The following is a 12,663-nucleotide window of genomic DNA, read 5'->3' as shown; positions in this document are numbered from 1 at the left end:
CTTCTGTCTAGTTGTTCTGTCTATTGATGAGTGGTGTAATGAAGTCTCCAACTATTATTATAGAGGTGTCTATTTCTCCTTTTATTGATTTATTTTTAAGATTTATTTATTTATCCCCCCAGCCCCAGTTGTCTGTATCTGTGTCTATTTGCTGCGTGTTTTTCTTTGTCCGCTTCTGTTGTTGTCAATGGCACGGGAATCTGTGTTTCTTTTTGTTGTGTCATCTTGTTGTGTCAGCTCTTTATGTGTGCGCGCCATTCTTAGGCAGGCTGCACTTTCTTTCGCGCTGGGCGTCTCTCCTTTTGGGGTGCACTCCTTGCGCGTGGGGCTCCCCTACGTGGGGGACATCCCTGCATGGCACGGTACTCCTTGCGTGCATCAGCACTGCTCATGGGCCAACTCCACATGGGTCATGTGGTAGACGGATGCCCTAACCACTGGGCCAAGTCTGCTTCCCTCTATTTCTCCTTTTAGTTTTGCCACTGTTTGCCTCATGTATATTGGGGCACTGTGATTAGGTAAATAAATATTTATGATTGTTAGTTCTTCTTGGTAGATGGACCCTTTTATTAATATATAAAGTCCTTCTTTGTCTCTTGTAACAGCTTTTTTTGGTTTTGTTTTTTTTGTGTGTGTGCAATTTTTAAAATTACATGTTTTTTTTAATTAAAGGTAATAGATCACAAGGAATGTTACATTAAAAAACAGAAGAAAAAAACAAAAAACATAAAAGGTTCCCATATAACCCATACAGCTTTTGACTTAAATTCTCTTTTGTTTGATACTAGTATCGCTATTCCTGCTCTTTTTTTTTTTTTTTGGTTACTATTTACATGGATTATTTTTTTTCATCCTTTTTACTTTTAACCTGTTGTATCTTTTCGTTTAGGGTGAGTCTCTTGTAAACAACATATAGCTGGATTTTGCTTTTTAAAATTGATTCTGCCAATCTGTATCTTTGATTAGTGTTTTAACCCATTAACACTCGTTGTTCTCCCTGTAAAGGCAGTGCTTACTTCAACCATTTGGCCTCTGTTTTTCACATGTCTTGTATCTTTTCTCTCCTCCTATATTGCAGCCTTCTTTTCTGTGGAGTTGCTCTTCTGTGATGTGTCTGACAGAGCCCCGTTCCCATTCTGTGGATTTTAAAGATGCTCTCGTGGTTGCCCCAGGGCTTGTACACATAACCTGTGGCTGTGACATGCTCTCTGCCCCCCCCCCCCAGGGCTTGTACGCACACCCTGTAGCTATGTCATGGTCTCTGCCCCTGCCCCCTCCCCAGGGCTTGTAAACACACCCTGTGGCTATGACAAGCTCTCTGTCCCCTACCCGTCTGCTTTGCTGCTTTGTGTTATTGTGTCCCACATCACTTCTTCATAATTTATGTGTCCACTATCAGGAAATAGTACTGTTTCTTACTCAACTGTATTCTAACTCTTATAGGAATTAAAGATTAGAGTTACGTATTGAGGATTCAGTACTACTGGGTTTTGCATTTACCCATTTACTTCGCTTGACTGAAGATCTTCACTGCTCCAAGCTGCTCTCTCCTATCTTTTCCTTTCAACCCGAAGGACTCTTTTAGTAATTCTTAACGGTCAGGTCTTTCAGTCACAAACTCCCTCAGTTTCTGGTTATCTGTGAATGTTTTAAAGTCTTCTTCATTTTTGAAGATGGTTTTGCTGGATAAAGAATTTTTATCTGACAGTTCTCTTCAGTACCTTAAATATATCACATGACTGCGTTCTCTTGCTGCTTTCAGAATTTCTCTCTTTATCTTTGGCATTTGACATTCTGATTAGTATGTGTTGTGGTGTGGGTCTGTTATGTTGTAGTCTATTTGGAGTACATTGTATTTCTTGGACATGTATATATATAAATATATATTTATTTTTTTTTTAATTTATGTCTTTCATAAGAGTTGGGAAATTTTTGGCCATTATTTCCTCAAATATTCTGTCTGCCTCTTTCTCCTCCTTTTGGGATTCCCATGGTATACTTCATGCTGTCACTGAAGTCCCTTAGGCACTGCTCAGTTTTTTTCTCTTCTCTGACTCTTCTTCTAACTGTATGATTTTGATTGTCTTCTCTTCTAGTTCACTGAGTCTTTCTTCTCTTTGTTCAAATCTGCTAATGTATGCCTCTAGTGTATTTTAATCTCAATTATTGTGCCTTTCATAGCAATAATTTGTTATGTTTCTTTTTAAACTTCGTAATTCTTTTTTGCTTATATTTTGTCTTCTTAATATCCCTTAGCTCTATATCTACCATTAGTTTATTTCTACCCATATATTCCTTCATCTCCTTGAATTTATTTAGGAGATTTTGTTTGAACTTCTGATTAGTTGTTCCAAAGTCTGTGGCTTCTCTGAAGTTTTAATTTGTTCTCTTGACCTATTTCTTAGTATGGCCTATAATTTTTTGCTGATGTCTAAGCATCTGATTATTTTAATGTACTAACACTGAAGGTCAGTTTTTCCCTCTTGCCTAGGGTTTTTAGATTTGCTATGGCTTAAGGCTCCTCTTTGACACTTAGTCCAATTTACACTGGACCTTTAAAGTAGCCTGTCTTCAACTATTCATATTTTCTCAAGACTTATGCACCTGATTCTTGTTCTGGATATATGGTACAACTTTTAAGATTACCCTTTTATATGCTTTTTTTTTTCACTTCCAGAAGAAAGCGTCTTTTCCTGTGTTCCTTCTCTGGCAATCCTGATCTGTTTGGTTTTATGCAGAATTTTCTTCCCAGCTTCAATGATTTGTTTAACTTCTGTCCCTTACTGAATGCCCCCTTTTTATTACACTTACCACTTCTTGTTCCCATCCTGCCTTACAACAGTTCAGTCCTCCCCCACTTTTTTTTCCTCTTTGAGGTTTTTCTGCCTCCATTTAATTTACTTTTCCCTCCATTTACCCAGGGAGACAGATTAAGTCAATCCAAAAGGTCTTTTTTTTTTCCATTTGGGTGATCCAGCAATCAGAGAATAGGATCAGTTGTACCTCCTGCCAGCAGTTCTGCTGCAGTCTCTTTTTTCCCTAGGGGCCTTTTTGTATGTATGTGCTAGTCTGCCACTTGTGTTATGTCTTGGGTCTCTGCAGACTTGGGTCACTCTGTGTGGATTTGCCTATAACTCACTGCTGCAAGTGGCCCTACGGTCTGCATGCAGGTAGGAGATACCTGGGCCTTACTGCCTCTGTTTGACATTTAAGCTGCACAGACCTAGTGAGGGGGGAGGGGTTTGGACTAGCAGGTCCAAATTGTAGATCTCCTACTTTTATTGGTGTTCTTTTTTCCTTTTTCTTTGTGCATTTCTTCAGTCTCTACCATCCTCCAGAGTTTCAAGCAAATCAGCATTACTAATTTCTGTGAGTTGATCCCTACCCTGCTAGTTTGCAATATTCATTTATTGATTCTAGTCGTTTACTTGTGGAGTCTTTAGAATTTATATATATATATATAGTATTAAATTATCTATGAATAGAGATAGTTTTACTTCTTCCTTTCCAATTTAGATGCCTTTTATTTCTTTTTCTTTCCTAAATGTTCTACCTAGAACTTCCATTATGATATTGAATAGCAGTGGAGAAAGCAGAGCATCATCAAAGGCTATTTTTATCTTATATAAATATAGCCACAGCAGCTTGCTTGTGCCTAGTGTTTGTGTAGAATGTCTTTTTTCATGTTTTTATTTTCAACTTATGACTTTATATTTACAGTGCATCTCTAAAATTGGATCTTCTTTTTTATGCAGTCAGATAACTTTGCTTTTCAAATGATGTGTTTTGTCCACTTATAATTAATGTAATTTTTTATCTCTCTGGGCTTAAGTCAGTCATTTTTCTATTTTTTTCCTCTGTGTCCCATTTGTTATTTTCTTTTCCTTTTTTCCTACCTGATGTAAATCCTGAGAAGACTATTTTTTAAAATGTCACAGACAATATCACTCATGAAATAAATGCATAACAAAATATTAGCAAATAAAATCCAGCAATGTATTTTAAAAGTACATCATGATAGTGGACTTTATCTCAGAAATGCAAGGTTGGTTTAACATTTTAAAATCAGTCAGTTCAATTCATCACAGTAACAGAATTAAGGAGAATATATGAATATTTAAATATATGCAGAAAAAACATCTGGCAAATTCAATATTTAGCCTTATAAAAAACTCTCCGACAACCTGGGATAGTAAGGAAATTCCTCAATTTGATAAAGGTCATATATGGAAAAACTACAGCTAGCATTAAACTTAATGGCAAAGACAGAATGCATGCTGCCTAAGGCTTATTGGGAATAAGCCTTTCACCTCTTTTACTCAACATTATACTATAGGTCTTAGCCAGTGCAATAAGGTGGATAAAAATAAAATGTATAAGGATTTTAAAGGAATAAACAGAAAACTGTCATTATTTCACAGACAATTTGATTGTGTATATGCATGTAGAATATCCAAAAGAATCTACAAACTATTAAAATTAATAAATGAATTTAGCAAGCTCACTGAATTTTATATAGTATACAAAAATCAATTGTATTAGCGATAATAGCAGCAAAGTCAGAAAATGAAATTTAAAAAACAATACCATTTAGAATAACATCATAAAACCAAAATAGAAGAAAAAAAAATACAAGGCCTCTACCCTGAAATATACAAAACATTGCTGAGAGAAATTACTGAAGACCTAACTCAATGATGAGATACCATGTTCATAGGTTGGAAGATTCAGTATTGTTAAGGTACTAGTTCTCCCCAAATGATTTCTCGATTTAATGCAATCCCATCCAAATTCTGTAGACTTTTTTTTATTTCTTTTTTTGGTAGGAATTGACAACTTGATTCTAGAATTTATATGAAAAATTTATATTGATTCATACTTTTATTTTCAATACTTTATATTAAGCTATAGAAATCAAGAAAACGTGGTACTGCCATAAGGATAAGCAAATATTTAGAATAAACAACAGTGAGAGTCCAGAAATAGACCTGCACTTTTGTGTTCAACTGATATTCAAGAAAATACCAAGGTTATTATTCAATGAAGATAGGAAAGGATTTTCCACAAGTAGTGCTGGAACAGCTAGATAAACATATGGGAAAAATGAATCTCAGACAGTACTTTACACAATTAAAAAATCCATCCAAGGTCAACCATAGACCTAAACGTAAAAACTAAAACTCTTATCACGTCTTAAAAAAAACAAAGAGTATCTTCAATAGGACATAAAAGGCTTCTTCCATAAAAGGTAAAATTAATGAATTGGACACCATCAAAATTAAAATCAAATTGTCAAAAAACCCTAATGTTTATCAAATATTAAGAAAATGAAAATGCAAGCCATATTCAGGTAGAAAATATTTGTGATGCATTTATCTGACAAGGGACTTGTTGCCAGAATTTATAAAGAATTCTGACAAGTAAATAGCAATAAGTCAAACAAACCAATGAAAAATAGGGAAAAGACTTGAATAGACCCTTCTAAAAGGAAGATTTACAAATCGATAACCTGAAAAAGGTGCTCAACACCATTAGTCATCAGGGAAATACAAATTTAAAACCATGAGATACCTTTTCAAAACCCACTAGCATGGTTATAATTTGAAAGTCTAATAACAACTAATGTTAGGAACGTAGAGCAAATGGAACTCTCATAGATTGCTGGTGTGAGTGTAAAATTACAACTCTTTTGGAAAACTGTTCAGTAATTTCTTAAATATTCACTTCCCTATGACCCAGCAATTTTACTCCAAGATACTTATTGAAGAGAAATGAAAATATATTTCCATAACAACTTATACTAGAAAGTTCATAGCACTTATATTCATAATAGCCAAACATTGGAACAGTCCAGGTGTTCATAATAACAAAATGAATAAACAAACTGTGGTAGTCATCCTATAAAGGAATACTACTGTTTTATCAGTTCATTGTTTATCAGTCCTGCCATCTGAGTTGAGCTGATGTGAGATCTAGAGTAGGAGACATTCTATGGGAATGGGGCACTATGTACCATAGCAAGAAAGCTCTCAAAGACTGATGGGATTATGTGTAAAGGAAAGAAGAGTCAACTTGAAGTTGCTCCCAATTTTGTAAAGTAGGACATTTTGAGAATCAAAAAGAATAATGAGGGAAGCGGACTTGGACCAATGGATAGGGCTTCCGCCTACCACATGGGAGGTCCGCAGTTCAAACCCCAGGCCTCCTTGACCCATGTGGAGCTGGCCCATGTGCAGTGCTGATGTGCACAAAGAGTGCCATGGCACGCAGGGGTGTCCCCCGTGTAGGGGCACCCCACGCACAAGGAGTGTGCCCCATAAGGAGAGCCGCCCAATGCGAAAGAAGGTACAGCCTGCCCAAGAACGGCGCCGCACACACGGAGAGCTGACACAGCAAGATGTTGGCAACAGAAAGAAACACAGATTCCTGGTGCTGCTGATAAGGATAGAAGTGGTCACAGAAGAACACACAGTGAATGGACACAGAGAGCAGACAACTGGGGGGGCGGGTAGAGAAATAAAAAAAGAAAAGAATAATGACTGCAAAAGATTGAAACATAAATTAAAAATCCCCAATTTATGATACTGAAAATTACCTCTAAACTAAAGGTTTAAGAAACTAAAGGCTTCTAGGGTACCCATTCCTGTCCCTGTAACCTCAAAAGACCTAAAGGTAGGAAGGTGTACTCTTTGTTCCTGATGGCTGTTTCTGGATCATTTCTCTTCTCTCCTTCCTCAAAAAACTCTGGCCCTTTGAAGTGGAGGGTTACCAGACCAAATTAAGTAACCTGTTTCTCCTGTGTACTTTCACTCTTTCGTTGAAGATTTGTAACTCCTGACTCATTCGATTTCTCTTCACTAACTACTCCTGTGGCCATTCTTGGTGATCCAACCCCTTCACTTTGAGTTCCTTGACCCCTCATTACAGTACTTTTCATCCAAATCAAGGTTAACCAATGATTCATTTGGCCAGATTCAACCTTAAATGCAGTACTTTCTCTTACATTTGCTATCCTTATTCTCTTAGCTTCCTGGAAGTCAAAGATTTGCATTTAACCTGAGTTCATATTCCCAGCTTTCAGTAAGGTTGACCATACCTCCAGATCTAGAGCCTCTGTGTTTGAGGCCTGGGTGACCTTGAATCCTTGACCCATCATTTACCAGCTCCATGACACTGAGTAAATAATTTAATGTTTAAGCCTTAGTTTCATCATCTGTAAAATAGGGAAGGTACGAAGATTAAATGAGATGATATGTACAAAATGTTTGCCACAGTGCCAGGCAATGTTTAATAGATGCTATAAAAATTCACCACCATTCATCTTTGGAGAAGGAGTTTTTATTGTAGGAGACATAAATACAGTTTTAGACATAGTAAGTTTTAGGCAGTTTAGACATTCGTACCTTCATAAAAGGATCTATTCTTTTTTTGTTGTTAAGTGCTGCAAATGTTCCTCCTTAGTCTTTCCATAGTGAAACAGCAAGTATAGAAAGTTTCTATCATAATTTCTTTTAGAGATCATGTCTCTTCTGAAATGCTTTGATAAGTGCATAGACACTTTCCTTACCCAGGGCAGGGAGAAAGAGTTTTATGTTGTAGTTCTTGATACCTTATTTTTGAAACTTATTTCATTTCTTCCCTCTGAATTTGTAGCCCATGTTGCAACTGCTGCAGGAGGTGTGATCTTCTTCTTTACCTTCCTCCCATATCTGTTCATCGCATTCACCTATACCTGGAGAAGTCAAAGTCAAAAGATAGCTTCTTGTCTCTTCTCAAATGTTGCCATGGCACTGGGAGTCCGGTTAATATCCATTTTTGAGGCTAAAGGTGAGTTTTATCTTTCCCAAATATTCTCTAAGCTGCTGTGATGCTTTGCCATAGCTGACAGGCAAGGTTGACCTCTATTTTCAAATAAAAACAACTGGCACATTTCAATTTGCATTTTGAACATTTACAATATACCAATGGCTATTGTAGATACCGTGTGGAATATGAAAAAAATAAAGGGTGCGGTCCCTGCCATAATATAGTTCACAGTGTAGTTGGTGTGATAAAATTAAAGTACATTAAAGAATTAGGAAATTATATAGATATAAATACCTATATTTATGATTATAAATTTTGATCATAAATCAGGTAATACTTTAGGACTTTACCAATAATATGGTGCTTTTTACATATGTCATGTTATTCTTATAGCTTTCTGTCTATTCTTTTGCATATTGATCTAGGACACCTTCTATCAGAGCTGGTCTAGCTCCCTTGCACTCCCACAGTTGGGTTAATGCAGCCCCAAGTTTTCATTTGCCTCATATTTTTTACAATTTGAAGAATTCCTTAGAACACACATAATTACTGCAGAAGATTTCAGCCCCGATAGCAAGCAAAATGTAGGCCCTATGGAGCTCCATGGAATTTTAGTTCTACCTTGAATGGAGCTATTTTAGGACAAATGCAGGACCTGTATGTCATCCCATAACTCACTGAATGGACTGAGAGAGAGTGTAAACTACAACATAAGCTACAATCCATGCTGTGTAGTGATGCTCTAAAATGCACTCATCAAATGCAATGAATGTACCACACTAATGAAAGAAGTTGTCGATGTGGGAGGAGTGGGGGGTGTGGGGAGTGAGATATATGGGAACCTCTTATATTTTTTATTCTTCCCCCCTCCCCGTTGTCTGCTCTCTGTGTCCATTCGCTGTGTGTTCTCCTGTGACCGGTTCTATCTTATCAGCGGCACCAGGAATTTGTGTTTCTTTTTGTTGTGTCATCTTGTTGTGTCAGCTCTCTGTGTGTGCGGCGCCATTCTTGGGCAGGCTACACTTTCTTTGGCACTGGGCAGCTCTCCTTAGGGGCACACACCCGCGCTTGGGGCTCCCTATGCAGGGGACACCCCCGCGTGGCACGACACTCCTTGCGCACATCAGCACTGCGCATGGGCCAGCTCCACACGGGTCAAGGAGGCCCAGGGTCTGAACCGCGGACCTCCCATGTGGTAGGCGGACACCCTATCCATTGGGCTAAGTCCACTTCCCTCTTATATTTTTTAATGTAACATTTTGTGCGATACAAGTATCTTTTTGTAAAAAAAAGATGATAAAAATTTTTAAAAATTAAAAAAAAAAACCTCCATTAGTACTAAGTGGTACAGAGATAATGATATTCTAAGAACACTCTAGGAAAGGCCTTAATTAAGTTAGCTTCCATCACCAGAGTCCTGATTCTAAATGTCACAGTTTGGTTTAACAGCAGATAACAGGAATAGGAGTTATAGGTTAGATCTAAGTTGGGGTGTCTTTGCCCCAGTTGGGATAACCCCCTATGACCTGGTTAGAAGTATCACCTACCAGTGATTTTTGTTGTTAATTTTGGGTGACCCAAAATAGGTATTGGGATTAATTTAAGGCTACTTAAAATTTAATAAAGGATGCTGGCTTGACCAGAATTTATTGAAAGTGAGTGGTTTTCTTTAACAAAGCAATGAAGTCACAATTCACAAATTCTGATTGGAAAAATAGATTTAAAAGGTGTAGCAGTTTGATATGGTTGTAAATTCCAAAAACAGATATTGGATTATGCTTGTAATCTGATCTGTACCTGGGCATGATTGAGTTATGATTAGGGCATTGCGATCCTACCCCTTGGTGGGTGGGGACTCACAGATAAAAGGCATGGCAGGAAGCGGACTTGGCCCAGTGGTTAGGATGTCTGTCTACCACATGAGAGGTCCACAGTTTAAATCCTGGGCCTCCTTGACCTGTGTGGAGCTGGCCCACGTGCAGTGCTGATGCACACGAGTGCCTTGCCAAGCAGGGGTGTCCCCCGTGTAGGGGAGCCCCACGCGCGAGGAGTGCACCCCATAAGGAGAGCCACCCAGTGTGAAAAAAGTGCAGCCTGCCCAGGAGTGGCACCGCACACATAGAGAGCTGACACAGCAAGATGATGCAAAAAAAGAAAAAGGCATGGTAAAGAACAGAGTTGGGAGCTTTTAATGTTGGAGTTTGATGCTGAAGCTGGAGCCCTAGGGAGAAAAACAGCCATTCGCCTGATAGTTTACAGCTGATCTTGTGGAGAGAGGCAAAGCCTGGAGAGCCTCATAGTCTACAGTTGCCCTTGTGGAGTAAACAGAGGAGCTGAGCCCGGAGCAACCCAGAATGCCTGAACCCTTGCAGATGTTGGCAGCCATCTTGCTCCAACACGTAAAAACAGACTTCCGTGAGGGAAGTAGTTTATGCTTTATGGCCCGGTATCTGTAAGCTCCTACCCAAATAAATACTCTATATAAAAACCAACCAATTTCTGGGGTTTTGCATCAACACCCCTTTGGCTAACTAATACAAAAGGATATATCTGATTCCTTATATATTGGTGAATGAATATGGGTACTTTCTGGGACTTACTTGTTTAAAATGAAGGGAAATTAGGTGAGAGGTTGGGTTGAATGACCCCTTTTAGATTTCTTCCCACACTAAGATTCTCTTGGTTTGGAAGCACACTGACCTTGTTGAGCTTACAATCAGTATTCTTTCTTGAAAGGCATAGAATGGATCACAAATGTATAGCTTTTTATAGTTGAAGGAAATGTAGATGCATATGATCTCAAACAGAAATCTCTAAGGATATAATTGATGAAATGTTGGAAATCCAAGGATAGTGTTTCTTATTTAGAATTCTCATACCTCTTCTGAATTGTGTTTTTCTGTTCATCTGACCTATCTGCCCAATTCAGATTGCAGGACTTAAAAACAATGAATGAACTGATAAAATTCCTCTGTAAATTTTTCAATAAAGATACTGCAAAGTTTTCAGTTCTAATCTCATGCAAAGATCACTTATATAAAATGTCTCAGAGGTCTGGGTTGGGGTTAATGGGGTCATTGTATGGCAAGAAATTTTTGGTCTCTTCTTAAAATCAGGACATGCATATTTGTGGAGCAGCTGGGTTTGTCACTTAAGGCTCTCATTTATTGATTTGTTTATTAATTATTATTAACTAAACTGCCTTTAAATTGAAGAAACCGAATAAGTGGTGCCCCTTTTTCTCTGCTTAATTTCTGAATCAATTGAAAAATAGAAAAAAGGAGTCACCATAAGAACACCAGAATAATTTTTCATAACTAATGAAGATGAATTTGGATGACAAAGCTTAATGTGAGAGCCAAGTGGACTGGCTGACTTCTTGCCTTCCAGTCTGCACCTTGAAACAATCCATCTAAGAAAAGGTTTGATCTGGCAGACCAGACACACTTAACCATTTAGCTGCCTGTCACTGTTCTAGAGTGGGAAGGGAAGAAGGAGGAATTGAAATTTCACCCCACCCCTGGTTTAGGCCTTTTGTCAAGTTGGTTAGACCCTGCTGACAAAAGTGGACAAATGGCTCTTGCTCACCAACCAGGTATTAACTCCTGTAGGGAGAGTAAGCTTTGGGATAAGAGTTGAGTAGGTTTTGAGAAACTCTCTCTTCATAGAAAGCAAAATGGTGGGGAAGAGGCTTTGCCCTCTGATGACAGTGAACTGTGAAAGCAGGACGTTGTCCATTTTGTTCACCACTCTGTAGCCCTGGACTCATGACTGGTAAAATGTAGGCACCCAGTAGGTATTTGTGCAGTGAATAAATGAATGAATGAATGAATAGGACCCCTTGGCTTTCTAGCAGGTAAGTGCCCTAGGCAAGCCTCCACAGAAAGGGATGAACTGGGAATGCTTTTGCAGGGGTTGTTACAAGGAATGTTTCATGGTCTTCCGTTCCCAATAATGGTATCTAAATTATTCATCTCCTCTCTCCTGTTCAAAATAACCAAAAATAAAGGATGCAGCTTTTATCCCTTAAGAGCATAAAAGAACAAATATAAGAAAGGAAAGAACCACCAAGCCAAAACCTTAGGGAAATTGGTGACCTAAGGAGGTAAATAGAGCACCAAAGCCACCTTTCCCCATAGGTAATTTACTAAACAGGAAAACCGGGCTGCTGTTTTGGTGGATCCGCAAAGCAAGGGAGTTAGATAGCAAGGCCCAGGGCTCTGCAAAGAAGGAGAGCATAATAGGAGACCCTCCCCCACGTTAATCTGGGCCCTAGAGGCTGTATCTTTGGGATAAAGGTGACCCAGAAATAAATCTGACAGTCACAAGTTAGATTTTTTGTGACATAGACTCACAAACTCTGAGATAGAGTTTCATGTTTAGGATGTTTATTAGGAAGTGCCCCTGGGATCAACACTGGTATAAGAGAAGGAAAGGAAGCAAGATCAGGCAGAGGGAGAAGTCAGCTGCATTATTGTCCTGATAGCCTTGGGTAGCTATGGAATTGTAATGGCCCATCCTAATGTCCTCACTGGGCTAAATCGGGCCTTTATACCTCTGCCTCCTTCAGTCACTGGATTTAGGGCACCCCAGAAAGGGCAGGCCTGGGCTAGGCAGCTGAGACAACCCTGAAGAGACTGACAGCTGAAAACCCTTTGACATAGTACTTCTACCAGTAGAGGCAACAACTTTCTTAAAGAGAATCAGCGAAGTACCTCTACATGTACATCATACCAACTCATCATAACCCAGAGGACCTCAGGGAAGGTTGCTGTAGTGCTGACCATATCATGGAAGAAAAACAATTTGTTACTGAGAAATTATTACAATCTAGTTCTTAGATGGATTTGCAGTCTA

General features: G+C 38.6%; 1 protein-coding gene across 1 annotated transcript in view; it reads left to right on the top strand.

Moving 5' to 3' along the window:
- Positions 1-12,663, top strand: part of LOC101411420 (ATP-binding cassette sub-family A member 17-like) — a 258,746-nt gene that overhangs the window by 107,541 nt on the left and 138,542 nt on the right. The window contains exon 10 of the mRNA XM_071211442.1: positions 7,654-7,827. Within this exon, the coding sequence (XP_071067543.1) occupies positions 7,654-7,827 (174 nt within the window). The remainder of the gene's footprint in view (positions 1-7,653; positions 7,828-12,663) is intronic.

The sequence above is a fragment of the Dasypus novemcinctus genome, chromosome 23 (genome assembly GCF_030445035.2).
Source record: "Dasypus novemcinctus isolate mDasNov1 chromosome 23, mDasNov1.1.hap2, whole genome shotgun sequence".
In the NCBI taxonomy this organism is placed as follows: domain Eukaryota; kingdom Metazoa; phylum Chordata; class Mammalia; order Cingulata; family Dasypodidae; genus Dasypus; species Dasypus novemcinctus.
The sequence above is the reverse complement of the archived record's forward strand: the minus strand, read 5'-3'. Positions and strand labels throughout refer to the sequence as shown.